Here is an 18,585-nt window from a genome sequence, read left to right as displayed (position 1 = left end):
TAATGGAGAGAGTTTCAAAGACCACTCATTTGGGGAGAATTGGTGAAAGGAAATTAAGAATAGGAGAGCAACTTGAGGATACGGCAGGATCCTAGGGGCCTCTAGGGGAGTCTTTCCTATTTAAAAAGCAGAGAAAAGAGGTCCAAGGGAGAAAAGAAATATTTGGGGTCTGGGGGACTTTCTGATGACCCCTGATTCACTCCACAGTGGTCACCTCTGCGTATAGCTGGCCCTGATTCCAGGGGCAAACAGGGACTGTTTGAAGTTGTGAGCAAAGGACAGAGAATTATGAACCCATCTCGACTGAGGAAAATTATCAGAGACTATTTGATGGGACATATAAGAAGAAAAAAAATGATGATAATAATAATGCTTGCAATAGTAATGGAAGCCAACACTTGTTGAACCTTCACTGTGTCCCTGGGACTAGTCAAAATTCTTTACATGTATCAACTTATTTAATCCTCACCATAACCGTACTATTTCTCTTTTAGAGATGAGTAAATGGAAGAGGTGAAGTCAGAGGCCATTTGCAAGTAGCAGACGCAAGCTTCAGATACAGGCAACCTGGCTCTGGACACACCTTCACAATTCTGGGGGCAACTCCTTGATCCCCCATCTCTCCTGGCCTCTCTCTCCTCCTTCTCTCCTGCTGACAATCTCTGATGTTTCCAGAGGTGAACTGAAAACATGTGGGCTCCCCACATTATGTTGTAGATCTGCAGTCCAGAATCTCCCGCAGGCAGGACAGGAGACGGGTGAGGGTAGCGAGAGCAGGAGGGGTGGGCCGTGACCTGTTGGAATATCTCTGGTTAATAGAAGGGGTAAAGATCTGGCCATCTGATGGCAAAAGTGGAAGAATGGCATGAAAAGGCACTGCTATGCTTTCCTGGTGATGGGGGTCTTCTGTAGCTGGTGTGTGGGAGGCCTCTGGGAAGGAGTGGGGTCAGACTGGGCTGTGGAATGGAATCCCTGGGTCTCCTCTTGCTCTCAGATGTCCTCAGAGCCCCGCCACTCACACCTGTGAGTGGATGGAGGGGGGAGGTAGGGGAGTCACAGGAGGCTCTGTCCCTGAGGGTCTCTGCTCATTTCTTTCTGTGTTAAAGGTCTTTTCCTATTTTAAAAGTGGTAGGCAATAAATCCCAGAGTGCCTGGAACAGGAAAAAGAGAAAGAGATTTTATGAACGCACTTTGAAACCCCGAGACCCAGTTCTTGGCCAGGAGACATGCACACTCTTTTCATAATCTTATTCTGGATCTACTTAAATGGAAACAGCTTCTAGTATTTTTAGCTGCTGTGTAATCAAAGTAAAAACGAAGAGGGAAATGGATAGATGTATTTTTTCCTTTCCTAGAATAAGAAAGAGTTGCTCATTATCTCTTAACTGAATCTCTGCCAAGAAGAGAGGGGAACACCCAAGAGTCCCTCTTGGCTCCTCCCCTGGTCTGGATGGGACTTAAACCCAGGGAGGGAAGCTGAGGTGACGAGTCAGCACCAAGGTCTGCAGCCCAAGGGGCCCGGCTCTCGGGTGGCAGAATTGTTGGAAGTGGTGCCCTGCAGCCTCCAAGGTAAGGATGCCAGTATCTGAGGGTTTTACCCACGGGACGGAGGGAGGTGGCCAGGTGGGAATGAACTCCAGTGCCTCAGTTTTCCGGAGCCTGAGCATGCAGGCAGTGTAACCAGTCTTCTGTCACCTCCATGAGGAGTGAAAACTCAATTAGGAACTACTTCCCAGGACCCAGGCAACATGTCGTAAGCCAGTAGGATACTTGCTTCCAACAACTGGACTAACTACCGTCTCCTTCCCTGGCCAAATGCGTCTGTGTTGTAGGGAAATTTCTACCTGGAGTAATAGATTTTTATATAAGATGTTTCTTTTAAGTCTAGCATGTTCTTTTCATCTTTATTTCTCTGTTGGCTTCTTTACTATGCCAAAAGCCTCTTTTTGGAGGATAATTTATCTCTTGTATCTCACTTTTAAAAAATTCGAAAATGGAACTTTTATTTTAGTTGTGATCAGGAAACTATTCTAACATTTCCCTTTTCTGGGTTTCGTATATACCAATTAAGATGATGCTTGTGGATGGGCTGGAAGAGCTTTGAAGTTTATTCAAACATTTCATTTCACAGGTTTTGATTCTTATTTGTAAGGGGACGACTTCTTTTCCCAAAATGCCCATGCTATTACCCTCACAGTGCTGCAAAGAAAACATTTTAAAACGTTTAAATAAATGATGCTGGTGGACTAGTTTTTGGAGGTCTTTTAAATTTATTCATCTATTCGTACATTTTTGTGTTTGGGAGAGAGCTGGGGGAAGGAGAGAGATAGAACAAATGAGAACAGTCGCTTGAAAGCACAAAACTTGAGTTGCTTATATAAGCATTAAAAAAAGAACATGTCCTAACATAAAAATGAGAAACTGCCCACATCTGGACATAGGTTAACCACAGGGCTTGAAGTCCACTTCCACTGGTTCTTGAAGAAGCCAAAGTATCACAAGGGTATCAAGTGACATTTGCTCAGTCAGGACTGTAGATTGGTGGCTGGCAGAGCACAGGATCTACGTGGAAAAAATCCATGATTTTTGGCGTTTGGGCATTTGTTGGAGGCTTAGAGTCAAGGTGGTGATGTTGGGAGAAGGGACTCAGGAAGGAAAGTGTGCACTAGCATCACTTTCCCAGGGAAGAAGTGGGGAAAAGAAAAACACCTGACATTCTTTTATGTAATTTTGAATCCTCCCGTGTCCCCAAGTTTGTGGGCTGCAGCTGACTCCTGGAGGAGGGAAAATAGGACAGCATGACTTCAAATCATCATGTGGCTTCTGGTTTCCATTGCAGCCCCGTTTTGTGGTTTGAAATGAAGGGTAGACTGAGGTCTGTTCCCAAGAAGATGCCTGAGGAAACCGTGCCCAGATGCAGTGGAAACTCTTGTCCACCCGCTGCTCATTCCAGAGCCTTGGCTCCTGTAGGGTCTGGATACAGACATGAGGTCACGGTTTAGGTTCTGTGGCAGCATCTGGAGCCGCCAGTCTGCGAACTGACGATGCTAAGATCTCAAGCCCGATCCCTGGACAGGCAGGGGCTTTGCCAGCTTTCACCACAGCAGACTCACTGCTAATGCCAAGCAGCCATCATCGAAATGCGTGCTGTTGGTTTCAAAGAGAGACCCAGAGAGTGCGGGTGGAGTGGTGCAAGTCCTCGGAAATTAATAAGGGAAAGCCTCTCCTCTTTGACAGCAGGCTGGGACTTTAACTTTGCTTCAATATGTGGAAACCTGCATGTTAAACTAAAGAAAGGAATTTCGACTTTTTCATCATGTGCCCCTCTTCTTTATCATTCGGTTGAAGTAGAGTTTGTCATCAGACCCCCTTCACGCCCCTGGGGAGGAAGGCTAATTGTATAAGAGGTAATACTTGGTCATTCTGGAGACTGGGTGCTTGGTCTGATGTGGTTCGAGGTCCCTGAGTCTATGCCCTTGTGTCCATTTTATCTTCTCCTCGTGTATGAGCCTGTGCCTTCCCATGAAAGCAAAAGGAAGGTCTTTTTGTGAGAAAGGGATTCCTTCCTGTGGGACAGATGAACATCTTTGCCTGATGTTCAGGAAGAACATCTAAAAGTGCTTAGCACAGAGGCTGGCACACAATCAATGCTTAGAAAATGGTAGCCACCATTCTCATAACCCATTTGAGCCTTTACAACCTGGATTGCTATTTGGTTGATAGAACAAAATAATCACACAAACCTGTGGCCACCCATGAAAAAGCGATCAAGCACTGAGGCTGGGTCAGAGCAACCATCCTTGATCTTTTCCAGCCTATGGTGCATAGGCAGACTTGATGGAAAGAGTTTCTTGGGAGAAGGGGTGTTACACAGCAGTGTGAGGTGTCCACAAGGATTTATGGGGCACCCTCTTGGTGTATTCCACTGAACTAGAAGAGGTGGGGTGGTGTGCAGATATATGCCTGGAATGTGACCATATTAAGTCTTACCACGTACAATGAATTTTTCATTCTTATTCACACCTAGCTGTTCTGCGTCCTATAGAGAATGTCTGTGCAGAGTTCAAGGTCACAAAGACTGGAAATAAAAATGTTCATATATACTTGGTTTGTCTGGAGTTTGACCCAACAGAAACAGTACTGCCTGGTGCATGATGTGCACTTGCAAACTGAAGGAGGAAGAGATACAGAGGCGAAATCGGTTGCTTAGGGTCTCCAATCCAGGATGAGCTGAGCCAGAGCAATTCCTCAGTTGCACACAAACTCGCTCTCCTAGGCTGAGTATTTGGGTCAAAAGACCCTGGATTCACCCAGGGCCCAGGTTGTAGATCGCTGGCAGAGTATGTCCTAGAGAGTTTGGGGAAGGTGACATTTGTGACATGCACCCCTGGCTACCCATCTCCATCACTTTCCTTCATAGCTCAGTGATGTCCACCCTGTCATTTGGGGACAGAATATTATTTTAAGTGATTCCACTGGAAATCCAAGATAATACAGTTTTTCTAAAAACCCAAAGCAGCACTCTTATTTGCTTGTGGTTAACTATAAGGGCAAGATGAGGTAATCAGGGAACCAGAGAAAGCCCTAAATTTAAGTAGAAAGATCTGTGATGGTGGTTAAGAAATTGGTTGCCAATCTCTTTGATGTAAGTAGCATATTTTATCCCTGACCAGGGTATGTGCCCTTGTTTGGAGAAATGAGGTTGTGTGGAGACTATCAGCCTAGGACTAGAGAGGACCATCTGGGATCAGAGTCCATCCTTCTCCTCTGGCCAAGACTTGGTTGATATCTGCCCCTATAGACAGAAGTCTTGGTCTGCTTTGGGTTTCCTAGGAAGGGAATTTTCCAGCCTCTCATCAGAAGTGACCAGAATTTAACTTCCCTATGAGATGAACACAAATTTATCTTCCCAGGATGGGGGTGGGGTCATCCTTGGTACTGCTCAGAGAAAGTACTGGCATAGGATTTAGTTATTAAGCAATTAATGTTTTACTGAGCACCCAGTATGCCTTGGGTTTCTTTTTTTCAGAAGAATCCCTCTCTTAAATATGACAGGAAGGAAGACATTTGGTCTCTTTTTCACATGTGGTAATCTTCTCATTGGATTTTTTCATGTGAGGCAGTACACACAGCAGAGAGAGATGAAGAACACAGATACGGAGAATGGATAGACCTGGTATTTGATCCCAGCTTTGCTGCTTATTAGATGTGTGTCCTTAGACAAGTTATTTAACCTCTCTGAGCACCTGTAACAATGAATAATATCAATTGACTCCTAGGATCTTGACAATTAAATGAAAATAATGTTTATGAAGTGTTTGGCACAGTACCCATCATCTAATAAACACATATGCAAAACCACCAGTCCCTATTATTACTTAATACACAAAATATTGCTTTGGCCAGAACTGGGCTGTGGATACAGAGGGGATCAACACAGTCATGGCCACACTATCCCTGAGCTTACAGGGATGTTTAGGCTAGGAATTCAGATACAGATTTGGGAGCTGTCAGTGTTTGGCTGGAAATTAAAGCCACAGGGGTAGGCGTGAGACAATGAATCAGGCACAAACATAGAGCCCTGTGTCTACAGTGTGCCCCTCAGGGCCGAGCCAGGGCAGCCATCCATCCAGGTCATGGTCAGCAGTATACACCTCGAAAAGCCTTTCTTGAAAAAGTACTACCAGGCAGCATTCCTCCTGAGTCTTCATGTGCCTCTGCCCCCCATCTCCGCACACCACCCACCACCCCTCCTGCAGCCAGAATTCAAGACATGTTCCATCGGTGACACTGATGCTTGGGGCTGTCTGCTTTCCTGCACGCATACTCCTGGCATGCAAGCCCCCTTTGCCTGACACATTCCTACAGCATTGACCCCTCTTTCCGTGAGGGGTCAGATGAGCCATCATCATTCAGAAACTTGTTAGCCTGCATTTACTGCCCTCACCAGCCCCTCCCTATCCTTGCGGCGCTCGGCCTGTGCCCGCTGTGCATAAAAGAGATGGTGAGGTCACCCCTTCCTTACGCTGATCCTCCTGCCACGTGTCGGAGAGAGAGCCAGAGGCTCTTCCTCCTGCTCATCACCCTTAACAGCAGTGCTAGGTGGAGGACTTCCCCTGCTCTCACCTTCTTTCGAGCAATCACCCTGCCCAGGAAAATCTGAGCTCAATGTGTGGCATCCGAGACAGTGTAATTAGTGAGGACATCTTGCTACAAATTAGAAGGATGAGTGACAGCGAACGCTCCTACAAGGGCCTCTGGGGTTTCTCCTATTCCAGGCTTCAAAAACACTGTGAGACTGGGCTGTGCACAGCCTTGCTGCGGTTTATGGCATGAATCCATGGATTTTTTTTTTGCATTCGTTCAGAACTTCTTCAGAAAACCATCTGCACTCAGTTTATGTCTTGGAGAGTAGTGAGCTGTGGGCGGGGGGTGGGAGTTGGACGGCAGCAGTGGGCAGAGAGGTCTGGACCCCGCTGGTTTAGGCCTCTTGTTTCCTGGAAGGGGTTTTGGACAGTGGAAACTCAGGTGCTGCTGGTGCGTAGCAGCGCTTTTCAGATGCATCTGTGTGGTTACTGGGGATGGCAGAGCACCCAGGGGTTAACGGCTCAGTTAGCGGTCACCACGCACCTGGGTTCCAATCTGCGACCTTGCCCTCTCATGCACAATCAGGGGCACGTTGCTTGTTGCTTCTGAGCCTCAGTTTCCATCCTAGGAAGTAAGCAGAGAATATGTGTGACTGTTTTATCACTGGGCTGAACTTTTGAAGCAGTGATTGTGAAATACCGTAATTTTTATCCTACACCTGCCTTCCAACTCAGTCTCCTGGGGTTCCTCACCTCCCCCGTCCTCTGACAAAAATCTCAAGCAGATTGCAGAGCTTTTCTGGTCACTTTTAGGGTTGGAAGAGAACCCCTTTGTGAAAGGCAGGTCCATTCCCAGTATCAGAGCCTGTCTCCCATCCAGGCCACCCAGTTCAGGCTGATGCAAAATCCGCAGATGAGCGGGAGGGCAGGGGACTGTGGTTGGACTGGTGTGTCTCTTCCTCCATTATCCACCCCAACTTGCTCAACCCTTTCTGGCTTCCCCAGGTTGCTGATGGAGGCAGGGAGGAGTGGCAGAAGAGAAAGAAAAAGACAGTTTTCTTTAGCAGGGGCTGTTGCAGTAATTCCCTCTGGTTATCAGGTGCCCTCCTTAGGGCAGCTGCTCCCAATGCTGGCTCCACTCGCCCCCTTTCGTGGGAACCTTTTGTAGGTTCTGCAGACAGCCCCCATTCTACCCTCTGGGCACCATCTCCGGTAATTTGCCCACTGGGCAGAGCTGTGGGGCTGCTCCTCATCTCAGCTGCCTTGTTTCTGTGGCATAGACGACCTATGGCAGGACTTACTACATATTGTCTCCCCAAAGTCTGGGGTACAAGCCCCTCCCACCGAGCCCTCCCTGCAGTGTCTGCTGTTCCAGGCAAACTCTCATCTCGGAATTCCTCCAGGCAAGGGGCAGGCACTGGTCTCTTACCTTCCACTTCCTACTCACCCCGACTTCCCACCCCCAGAAAATCTCCAGTAAAGCAGCTTTCCTTAAAATGTGTGGGCATTTATTACCCACTGTCCAAATCACCTGACAGCAAGAAATGTCTCACCGACCATTCCATTACCTCTGCAAGGTGTCGGGGCCAGCTCCTGGGATGTAGTAAGCACTCAGAAAAGGTGCCCTATTATTATTGCTCTTATTAGTAATACATGCTTTGGGAAGAACCAAGAAGGAGTGAGAGGGGCAAGTGGGGAACATGAAGAATTTTCCTGTGGTGCTGTTCACAGGGATGGCATGACCTTTGGGTCCAATACACAGGACATCTGCCCAAAGGAGGAGATTGCACAGAAATAGGTACGCACTGAACTGAGTTGTTATTTGCATCAGAATGCGGAATCAGTGCAGAGCAAGCACAGGCTTGCAGTCAGACGCACCTCAGTTAGAATCCTGCCTGTGCCACTTGCTAGGTGAGCAACTCCTGGTAAGTGAGGTTACTTTCAACACCTGGTTCCTCACGGGGGTGAGGACAGTAGTAGCGACCTTACAGAGCAGCTAGGAGGATTCATGCACTTGGCCAATGCCTCACACATAGCAGCAACTTGACAAATAACACTTAATATTATTGTTATGTTACTGTTGTTATTTTTAACAATAATTCTGCCAGGGCCCTTCAGCCTCTATTTCCTCTGCTTCCTGATACTAAGTAAATGATGACTATTAAGAATTAAAATTTTTACACAGAGTTAGAATTTGGTTTAATGACTAGGAAGTTTTCTTCCTTTTCGGACCAACAGAGTTATCTGCCCAGGTCAGTTCTCTTGATGGCATTCCGCTGACTTGAACTACTGGTTAGGAGAGGAGGCTGCATCCGGTGGGGGCAGGTGGGGGACCTCCAGGATGCTGGCAATATTCTAGCTCTTTTTAAAAAACTTTTAATTGAAACATAGTTGACTTACAATATTACACTCATTTCAGGTGTACAACATAGTAATTTGATATTTTTATAGATTATACTCCATCCAAAGTTATTATAAAATATTAACTACATTCATCTGCTGTATATTTTATCCTTGTGACTTATTTTATATCTAATTATATGTACCTCTTGATCCACTTCACCTGTTTTGCCCCTTCCCCCACCCCCTCCCCTCTGGTAACCACTAGTTTATTCTCTGTATCCGTGCATATGCTTCTGTTCTGTTGTATTTGCTTGTTTTATTTGCTATATTCTACATATAAGTGAAAACACACAGTATTTTTCTTCCTCTGTCTGACTTATTTCACTAAGTAGAATCCCCTCCCCATCCACAATATTCTAGTTCTTAACCTAGGTGGTGGGTCCGTGGCTATTGTCTTTGTAACAATTCATCATACAATTTATGTTGTATGTGCTTTTCAGTACTGATATCACCCTTCCCAGTACAAAAAGATGAGAGAAGGAAGTCATACTCAGTGGTTAATCAAAACCGAAACAGACCTCAAAACCTTTTCTGAGCCCTTACTCTGCTTGGCGTGGCACTGAACGCTTTTCACATGCAATGCAGTCAAGCCAGCATTGTCATTCCCACTATACGACTGAGGAGAGTAAAGTGCAGGATAAACAGCCTCGGACCTGTGCCATTTGTCCTCTTAGTGTCGTAGCTGCCTTGCATGATGGGGAGGGAAAGCCTGGGCTTGAGTGGGACACAGCCACTGTAAGGACTGGGCTTCCCGGCTTCAGTCTCTGGTACAAGTGCTTATGAGTCTTGAGTTGGTCACCGAAGCCCGTGGTCAAGAGGCAGCTCTGTGGATTGGTTTCTGGCTGACAGCCCGACTGAGAAGCGTCCTGGTGACTGCGTGCCTGTGAGTGAATGTGAGGCACACACCAGGGCCCTGCAGTCTGCCCTGCCTTAGCTCGTTGTGATCAAGAATGTGCCATCCCAGCTCGGGGCTGGGGGCACTAGGGGAGAGGGGTCCCCTGTACCCTGATGGTGCTGGAGGCCCACACCTCCTGCTGGCGGCGGGGTGGCTGAACATAACAGCCTGCTCTGGCCCGGGTTGGACGTGGGGGGCCTGGCCTGACTTGCTAATCAGGCCACCTGAGCACCGGAAGATCTGAGGCTGACTCTGTGCTCCCGCCTTGGGGGGAGCCCGAGAGCAATCAGCCTTGGGTCCTGTCCTTAAGAGACCTTGCATGGAGACAAGCTGCACAGAGGAGTAATTACAACTTATGAATAACCACCAGGAGACACACAGAGGGACCAGTACATTTCTCTGATGGCTCCATAGAAGGAGAACTAGTTACTAGCTTGGGGGGAGGGAGGGAGGTGTGAGAGAAGACTTCGTGGAGAAGGCATTTTTATTAGAAATTCTGCTCTTTTGCTGACTTGTGGGCAGAGGTGAGGAGCGGGACACTGACCTGGGGTCTGAGTACAGGCTCTGCCCTTCCTGGCCGTGGTACCCAGGTCAACATGCTCTGCCCCTTAAGCCTCTGCCTCCTTATCTGTGCGAGGCAGCATGATGTCCTGGTGCCCAACATGGACCCTGGAGCCAGACTTCCTGGGTTCAAATTCTGCCACTCTTGGCCGTGTGCCTGTGGGCAAGTCACTTGAGGCAGCAGTGCCTCGCTTTTTCTATCTCTAAAATGGGGGTAACGGTATTTCCACAAAGGGTGGTTGTGACGACAGAAGTAATAATCGTAGAACACTTAAAACGGTGCCTGGGACAGCCTGGGCTCCATGTGCAGCCAGTATTGCCGGGGTGGTTAGTGGGGGGCATGATATTACGCTTGTTGTATAGATCAGGGACGAGGGCGAGCAAAGCCTGGCACGCAGTAGACCCTCAACACAAGAAGCCGTTCCCTTTGTTACTATTAAAGTGCAGGTGAAATACACAATTAGAAATGAAGAGAAGGGCCTCCCAGGGAGTGTGAATAGTGTCAGCAAGGACAGGAGGCAGGAACGTGCAACGTGTGAAGAAGGAAGAAAAATAATTTAGTTCGGATCCGCAGGAGATAGAGGATGAAATCTTTCTGCTCATTTCTCAGCTTCCTGTGGACTCTAAGAATCCATTAAAAAGGCCAATTTCCATCAGCAAATCTCCATGGCTTTCTCTTGCATTTTTTTCTGGATGCAGGCCTCCTGGAGTGTCTGTTCCCAGTCTCTCCAAGGATGAGTCTCCAGGGGATGTCCTGCTTGCCCCTGGGGCTCCTGTTTGGCTCTGTGCTCTTGGTGGCCTCGGCCCCGGCCACTCTTGAGTCTCCTGGCTGCAGCGACAAGGAACAACAGGTCACCGTCAGCCACACCTACAAGATTGATGTGCCCAAGTCCGCACTGGTCCAGGTGGAAACCGACCCTCAATCCCTCAGGGATGATGGGACCTCGCTCCTGGCCCCGGGGGACGCTGAGGAACAGAACATCATCTTTAGGCACAACATCCGCCTGCAGACACCACGGAAGGACTGTGAGCTGGCAGGCAGCATCCAGGACCTCCTGGCCCGGGTGAAGAAGCTGGAGGAAGAGATGGCAGAGGTGAAAGAGCGCTGTAGTGCCCAGCACTGCTGCCTGGGAGCTGCCGGTGAGTTTACCATCTGATATTCATTCAACAAACACTGAATGAGCACCTTCTATGTACCAGGTGTTCTGCCAGCTTCATGAGCTCTCCACTTCTCACTCCGAGTTCTCTCTAAGGGGTGTCATCGCTGGCACTAGCTCCAGGGATTATCTGCAAGGCTGAGTACAGAGGGACCAGCAATTCTTAAAGTGAGTCTGGGCTCTAGGGTTAATGCTTCTGGGTGAGAATGCTTCCAGGTACCATTTTACCTGTAGATCCAACCTCTACTGTCAGGGAAAGCAACAGTCTAGAGAGGAAAGACTGACAGCCTTGGAGCTAGACAGCATTGGGTACAAATCCTGGTTCTGCCATTCTTGAGCTGTGTGACTTTGGGCAAATTCCTTAAGTTTCCTCAACTGTCCATCGAGGATAATTCTATCAACCAGTCTCATTCTGAGAGCTATAGATGATGTATATAAGCATCCTGGCCCCAAATTCAGCAAATGGTTAACTCTTTTATTAGTAATAAAGTACTACAATTTGATTTTACAAATAGCGAGCCCTCATCAACTTTTTTTTTTTTAATTTCAACATAAACTGCCCAGGCTATCCAAATAATAACCAGCGGTGCTGTGACATACATTTTTATGCCTGAAGAAATTGCTACCATTAAGAGCACCTTCTATAGGCCAGACACAGAACTAGGCACTAGGGATGCTACCATAAATAAAACAGGGTGGAACTGCCCCAGAGGGGCCTCCATGTCAAAAGTTTTTAGGAAGGAAAGAGGGTGTTCTGAGAAGCAGGAGCTGGGGCTGGTGAAGAGACAGGGACAACGGACTCTCCCTCCAACTGCTTCTTGCTGTCCCAGGTTAGAGAGGGGAGCCTGGTTAATCCCTGTTCCCACGCCTTACCCTCGTAATGAGCCTGGGCTATTTTATAGCTTCCGCAGGTTCGTATTTCCAGGCTTTGACTGGGGCTCATTTCCCAAGGACCCAGCCTGACTAGGTCCAGTGCCTTCCAACCAAGATAGGACAAGCTCCCTGCCAGCCTGGATTTCTCCTGCCTGTCCGACGATCCCTGCTCCTTACTGTAAGATGCTCCCCCCATGACCAGGCTGGAGTATTTAAGGCACTTTCATAGGAAGGTAAAAATTATTAGCACCATTTACAGGGGAGGAAACCAGGAGAATTCACATGAGAGCTTGAGATAAAAAGGGCAAGGGGAGGGTAGCTCCTGTGACTTTTCATGCCAAAAATACAGATTTCGCAGGTCCCAATCTGGTCCAGGTTGAAAAGGGTGGATCCCTTGTCTTCCCCATGGGCCCTACCTTTCTCGAAAGGGCCGTGCAGGACCCTGAAATCACCAGCCTGCTCTTAGGGTCCCCAGGTAAGGAGATTCCCCACTCACAGGCCCTCCAGCCGCAGCCGCACGGTTTTCCTCTCTCCCCGGCAGGTCTGAGCCGCCACTGCAGCGGCCGCGGGACCTTCTCCCCGGAGACCTGCAGCTGCCGCTGCGAGCAGGGCTGGGAGGGCGCCGACTGCGAGCGGCCCGCGTGCCCCAGCGCGTGCAGCGGCCACGGGCGCTGCGAGGCCGGCCGCTGCGTGTGCGACCCGCCGTACGCGGGCGCCGACTGCGCCTACCCCGCCTGCCCCGAGAACTGCAGCGGGCACGGCGCGTGCGTGCGCGGCGCCTGCCAGTGCCACGAGGACTTCATGTCGGAGGACTGCAGCGAGCGGCGCTGCCCCGGCGACTGCAGCGGCCACGGCTTCTGCGACACGGGCGAGTGCTACTGCGAGGACGGCTTCACCGGCCTCGACTGCGCCCAGGGTGAGCGCCCAGACGTGCCTTGGCCCGCCGCTCTCCTTAACCTGCACCCGCGGGCCCCGCAGCACCGTCAGCCACCAGTTACACTTCGTCCCATGCAGGGGACCCCACCTGTAGCCTGCATCAGAATCCCGTGGAAGGCGTGTTAACACATAGATTTCTGGATCCCACCCTGGCCTTCTGATTCAGCAGATCTGACGTGGGGCCCAGGAATCTGCATTTCTGAGACGTTCCAAGGCGCTGCTGATGCTGGTCTTACGTGATTTAATAGATGTGTGTGTTGGGGAGGGTGTCAGTGTTAACTCCGAACCAGATAATAACTTTCTGGGGGCCCACAATGGTGCCTTACATGGGCTCTGTATCCTCTACACCCACCATCATAGTATTAAGTATACAGTAGGTGCTCAGTGGGTACCCATTGGCTGTAGATTCCCACCCCTCGCTCTTTCCTCACCGTCTCCACGCCTGTTCCTGTTCTGTGTGCAGTGGTTGCCCCCCAGGGCCTGCAGCTGCTCAGGAGCACGGAGGATTCCCTGCTGGTGAGCTGGGAGCCCTCCAGCCACGTGGACCACTACCTCCTCAGCTACTACCCCCTGGGGAAGGAGTTCTCTGTGAAGCAGATCCAGGTGCCCAAGGAGCAGCACAGCTACGAGATCCTCGGCCTGCTGCCTGGAACCAAGTACATAGTCACCCTGCGCAATGTGAAGAAGGAGGTGTCTAGCAGCCCACAGCATCTCCTCGCCACCACAGGTGAGGAAGCAGCCAGGTTCCCCAGGTTTCCCAGGAGAGGCCCTGTCTTAAACGCTTATTTTCCACTGTCCCCACAAATACTCGTCTACTACTGAGGCTGTTGCCTTGATTTAGGGTTGAAAAACACAGCTGCTGCAATCCTAGTTTCTGTGTACAAGTTTTAGTTCTCATTCCCCATTCTCTGCTCCCTGATTATTGAGTCCTCCAAGCCAGTGACAGAGGCTGCTGGACTGGGTGAGGCTCCTGGGTTCTTGTCTGTCCCTGAGATTAGTAAAGTCTGATTGACCCGGCACCCACACACAAGCAGTCAAGGAGTACACCTGCATCTCCAGGCCCTCACTGAGCCTCTGAAGCCATTCAGCAAGTCCAAGCTGGCATGGGTGGGGGTCTGAAGAAGCCACCTGTATCAATTAGATTCATTTCAGCAGGAAAGGGAGGGAGCAAACAGGGTGCTTGGGGAAAGTTGAATGGAGAGGTTATTTACAAAGGTATAGATAAGACCTGGATGATGAAATACCCTAGGACTAGCACCACGGGGGATTCACCCCAGCCTGAAGGGGCACAGGAGGGGACCCAGAAAGACCGTTAGGAGAGGGCTGCCTGATGAGGTGCCATTGGTGAGGGATGCAGGCAGTCCGCTGTGTCCCCACCAGGAGGGAGTGAAGGAGCCTCTTTCCTGCCCTCTGATCTTATGGTGACTCTCACTGGCTGGACACAGCCAGAAACTAGAGGGCCTGGGAACCTGGCTAAGGCATTTCATAAAGGTCATAATCTGGGATACAGAGCAGGAAGGAGGATGGACCTGGAGGGACAGAGTCTCCACAGCACCACTGAATGCTACCAAAATGTTTGGAAGGACAAGTAGCATTGCTTACTCTTTAGAACTTCTTGTTTCCTCATGAAAGTACTGAGGCAACCTAGATCTTCAAGAGTTTGGAGAAGGATAATTTTTTGAGTGATGCTGATTCATTCCTTCATGTAACTTATTTTGTTGAGCATTTACTATATGCCAGGCACTGTTCCAAAAGCTGATAAAAATGAGCTGCCTTTGTAGGGGAGGGTATAGCTCAAGTGGTAGAGTGTGTGCTTAGTGTTCAGGAGGTCCTGGGTTCAATCCCCAGTAAGTCTAAAAACAAACAAACCAGGGGGAGGGTATAGCTCAAGTGGTTGAGCACATGCTTAGCATGCATGAGGTCCTGGGTCCAATCCCCAGTACCTCCTCTAACAAATAAATAAGTAAACCTAATTACCTGCCCCTTCTACCAAAACGAAAAAACAAAAAACCCAGCAACAATGAGCTGCCTCCATCCTGCCCAAAGCTCCTGGGGAAAATCCAGGGTGATCCAGGTGGAAGGGCTGTTGGCTTGCAGTGTCTTTACAGAAACATCAGGCTGCCTGTCCTGTTGGTGGTAAGGATAGAGTGAGGTAGGGATGGCTCAGTGTTGGAAAGAGCCACAAGGGACTTCCTGGGACATCCTGGGAGGACAATTTGTGATTGCCTTTGCCAATGCCTCCAGCCAAAGACCCCTCAGAATACCCTGTAGTTGAATGAGTGAGGTTTATTGACCGGAGCAGCGTGGACGCACACCTGCCGTGGGGGACCATGGGTGTCTCAGTAAGACGGTGTTATAAAGGACTGGTACAGAATTTGGGCTTGTGGTAGGTGACTTGAGGGAAGCTTAAGGAAGCAGGGGTTTGCTATGGGTTACATGCTCAGGAACTGGGGGTTCAGGAACTAGGATTGGTATCTCAGTGAGTCTTACCTAGAAAGAGGGCTGACTAGAGGGAGGTAAGGCTATCATGGGCAAAGAAGGACCAGTCACTCATATCAGGAGGGAGGATGTTTAGTCGTTTTTGTGACGTGGACGATGTTTGGTTCATGTTTTGGATCATGTCTGTGTTCAGACAGGATCATGGATTGGTCTTGTTTTGCCTTAATCTATCATGGCCACGGAACGCCTTGTCTGCTGATGTTCTGTGACGCTGCTTCTGTGTAACAGAACACCGAGGCCGACCTGTAGGGGCCAGCCTGGCTCCCAGCTGCCGGGCTGCTTTTCTCTTTCCCCATTTCTGTCTGTGGCTTCCTCTGCCTTCAGACAGGACAGTGCCCACAGCCTCCCAAGGAGGAGCAGTGACATCTGTTCGGAAAGTCTTAACAACCCCTCTTGGCTTCTTGCTCGAGGGACTTGTAGAATCCTGCAACTGTGACGCCGTCTTTCTGTCTAATCTGATTCAAGTGAAACTCCTTCTGCTTTGCTCCTCAGGGGAGCCTCAGCCCGAGAGACACTTAGCCCCATAATAATCTTGAACATTTTCATTAAGTTCCTGCTTCTTCACTTGCAAGCCATATAGGACCCCTTCTGTAATCCTCGAGTCATTTTCATTACTCAACTCTTGACCTGTTCCCTCAAGGAATTCTCATCTTTGAGGGAGGAACCTGGAGGCTGGCAGGTGGAAGCCAGCGCACGGGAGGAAATGCTTCAGAGAAAAGTCTCTGGGAGGCTTTTTATCACTAACAGAGGGAATCAGGAACATTCAGAGCCAAGGGACCTTGAGAGTACTGAGTTCAGTCCTCGCCTGATGCACAAATCCTTTGCCCTACGTCCTTGACAAGGGGTCAGTGAGCCTGGGTGGGGTCACCTTCAGAACCAAGGCCCTGAAGATGAGGAAGGGAATGAGGCTGAGAGTCTGGGGGCTTGTCTTTCCTGTTCCAAACTTGAGGCCAGGCGACATCAGCCTGGAATATGGCTACTGGAATTCAAAGTGCTCCCCGAGACCTGGGTTGCCTCTCCAACACCACCCAAAAGTTCTTCCACATCAGCCACATCAGCGATCCTGTCCTTTGTCTTAATCATTGTATTTTCATTGTTTTTCTGGAGTGGAGGGATGAACATTTAGCCGTTAATGCCTTACCATGAATAAATGTGCACAGTAACTCCATTCCTTCCCAGGATGGACAGGTCGGGCCGCTGAGGACACCAGGTAGTTGGTGGAGATGCTCGTATTTGGTGGAAGGTGCAGGAGGAATAGTCACAAGGACCAAGTTAAAGTCCCCCTACTTTCTGGCTTCCCTAGGTTCACCCCTTAGAGGAGAATTTGAGAGAAGGTGAGGGAGCTGTAATTTGGGAGGCTGGGGAAGGAGCTGGTTGCATTACCAGGTGTTATACCCCAGAAAAGTGGAAGTGCACTTCCCAGACTCTGCATGCAAGGGCCTGGAGCTTCTCATCCTGGGGTTGGGGCTGCTCTGAGTGTTTGGTTCGGAGCGGCGTGACCCCTGGCCGAGTGGGTCGGACAGCTGGCCTAAGAGGTGAGGTTCAGGGCTCAGCCCACGGTGGTGTGGACAGGGAGGGCTGAGTGACATCTGATGGGGGGGGGAAGAGGCTTCCCCGGAACACAGCCTGTGCTCCACCGACAGTGTGAAAGCCAGCAGTTATTTGCAGCTTTGGCAGTTCGAGGACACCCTTTAAGGACTGTGTCCTGGGGCTGAAGCCTGCTCTCTGTGTCAAGAGAGGGAGCTGACCTGATAGCCAGCGGCCTGTCGCAGACCTGCTTTCTCCTGCCCGCCCTGCTCCCTGCCCTAGATCTTGCTGTGCTTGGCACTGCCTGGGTGACGGATGAGACCGAGAACTCCCTCGACGTGGAGTGGGAGAACCCCCCGACCGAGGTGGACTACTACAAGCTGCGGTATGGCCCCCTGACAGGGCAAGAGGTGGCCGAGGTCACCGTGCCCAGGAGCAGTGACCCCAAGAGCCGATATGACATCACGGGTAAGGGCCAAAGCTGGGGATGCTGAGCTGCGGACAGTGTGTGCAGAGGGGCCAGCATCTGCACCGCTCAAGTGTGCACAGGAGGTCCTGGGGCCTCAGGAATCATTGAACCCTGACCCTGGGAATTCCCAGAGGTGAGCCCACGGTGGGGCCCGAGGACTCCGCTCCAGCATCCCAGAGCTGACTCCGGAATCTCGGCACTCCCGGGTAACAGATTACACATCCAAAAGGTTCTCCCAAGTCAGCTAACCCTCTGGAAGCCCCTGTCTGTGTCTCAGGGTGGATTTGATGACACACAGACATTCCTTTTGGAAGAACTGTGCGTGTGTGTGTGTGTGTGTGTGTGTGTGTGTGAGAGAGAGAGAGAGAGAGAGAGAGAGATAGAGAGACAGAGAGACAGAGAGAGAGGGAGATTGAGAAATTGGTTGACTGGGTTGGTTTGTTCGGTACGTGTGTGGAGGGAGTTGAGCTAGGAGGCGTGCAGTGGGGAGCTCCTGGTCCCAGGTGACTGAGCTCATGCTGGGAGAGCTGGAAATCAGACGGCTGCTAAGAAAACAGGGCCACTCAGGGCTAGGTAGTGTTTTGTGACACCTGCAGCTTATACAGTTTTCAGGGCCTTCTTTAGGAAAAGTAATACACAGTCACGAATTCAGCACATGGCCTTAGGAAGGGCAGGTGCAGGTGAGGGGCCTGCGGCTTTTTAGCTCTGTGCTAAGTCCTCCTCTGGGGCCTTGTCCTGCCGTCCACCCCTTGAATTTGGTCTTGAGAGGACACCCTGGGGTGCTCAGTGTTTGGGGTGGCAGATTGTGTGCCTCATACATGCTGCTCTTTGCCTGCAATTTGTCATCATGGTCTGAATATTTGTGCCATGAGGAACAGTCATTCAAGTTGCTGCTACAGAGAAATAAGCAAAAAAGAAAGAAAGAGAAGAAGAAAAAAGGCAAAGTAAAGAAAAGAAAAAAGAAAAGAAAGGGAAAAAATCAGGCTAATTATTACAATGGGAAGGAAAGAGACTTGAGGGTAAAGGATTCTTGGGAACAGAAAAATATTTGGGCTGTAAATGAAACTGGGAAATAATGCTTGGCAGCCTGAGGAAGGAACGGGAGCTCTGTCAACGCCATCTCATCTGCTCTGGTCCTCTCCCCATGACTGATAAGCCCCTCAGTGGTGCCCTGCCCTC

General features: G+C 49.9%; 1 protein-coding gene across 4 annotated transcripts in view; it reads left to right on the top strand.

Annotated features, from left to right (window-relative positions):
- Window positions 1–1,307: 1,307 nt before the first annotated feature.
- Window positions 1,308–18,585, top strand: part of TNN (tenascin N) — a 59,558-nt gene continuing 42,280 nt past the window's right edge. For 3 of the 4 annotated variants that reach the window (XM_072946069.1, XM_072946068.1, XM_072946066.1), the window contains exons 1-5: window positions 1,308–1,569; window positions 10,645–11,085; window positions 12,517–12,891; window positions 13,375–13,638; window positions 17,220–17,405. In XM_072946069.1, coding sequence (XP_072802170.1) covers window positions 10,680–11,085; window positions 12,517–12,891; window positions 13,375–13,638; window positions 17,220–17,405 — 1,231 coding nt within the window. In that variant the 5' untranslated portion in view covers window positions 1,308–1,569; window positions 10,645–10,679. Of the gene's footprint in view, window positions 1,570–10,555; window positions 11,086–12,516; window positions 12,892–13,374; window positions 13,639–17,219; window positions 17,406–18,585 lie in introns of all 4 variants that reach the window. The other variant, XM_072946067.1, reaches the window with a different exon arrangement.

The sequence above is a fragment of the Vicugna pacos genome, chromosome 21 (genome assembly GCF_048564905.1).
Source record: "Vicugna pacos chromosome 21, VicPac4, whole genome shotgun sequence".
NCBI classification, from domain to species: domain Eukaryota; kingdom Metazoa; phylum Chordata; class Mammalia; order Artiodactyla; family Camelidae; genus Vicugna; species Vicugna pacos.
The sequence above is the reverse complement of the archived record's forward strand: the minus strand, read 5'-3'. Positions and strand labels throughout refer to the sequence as shown.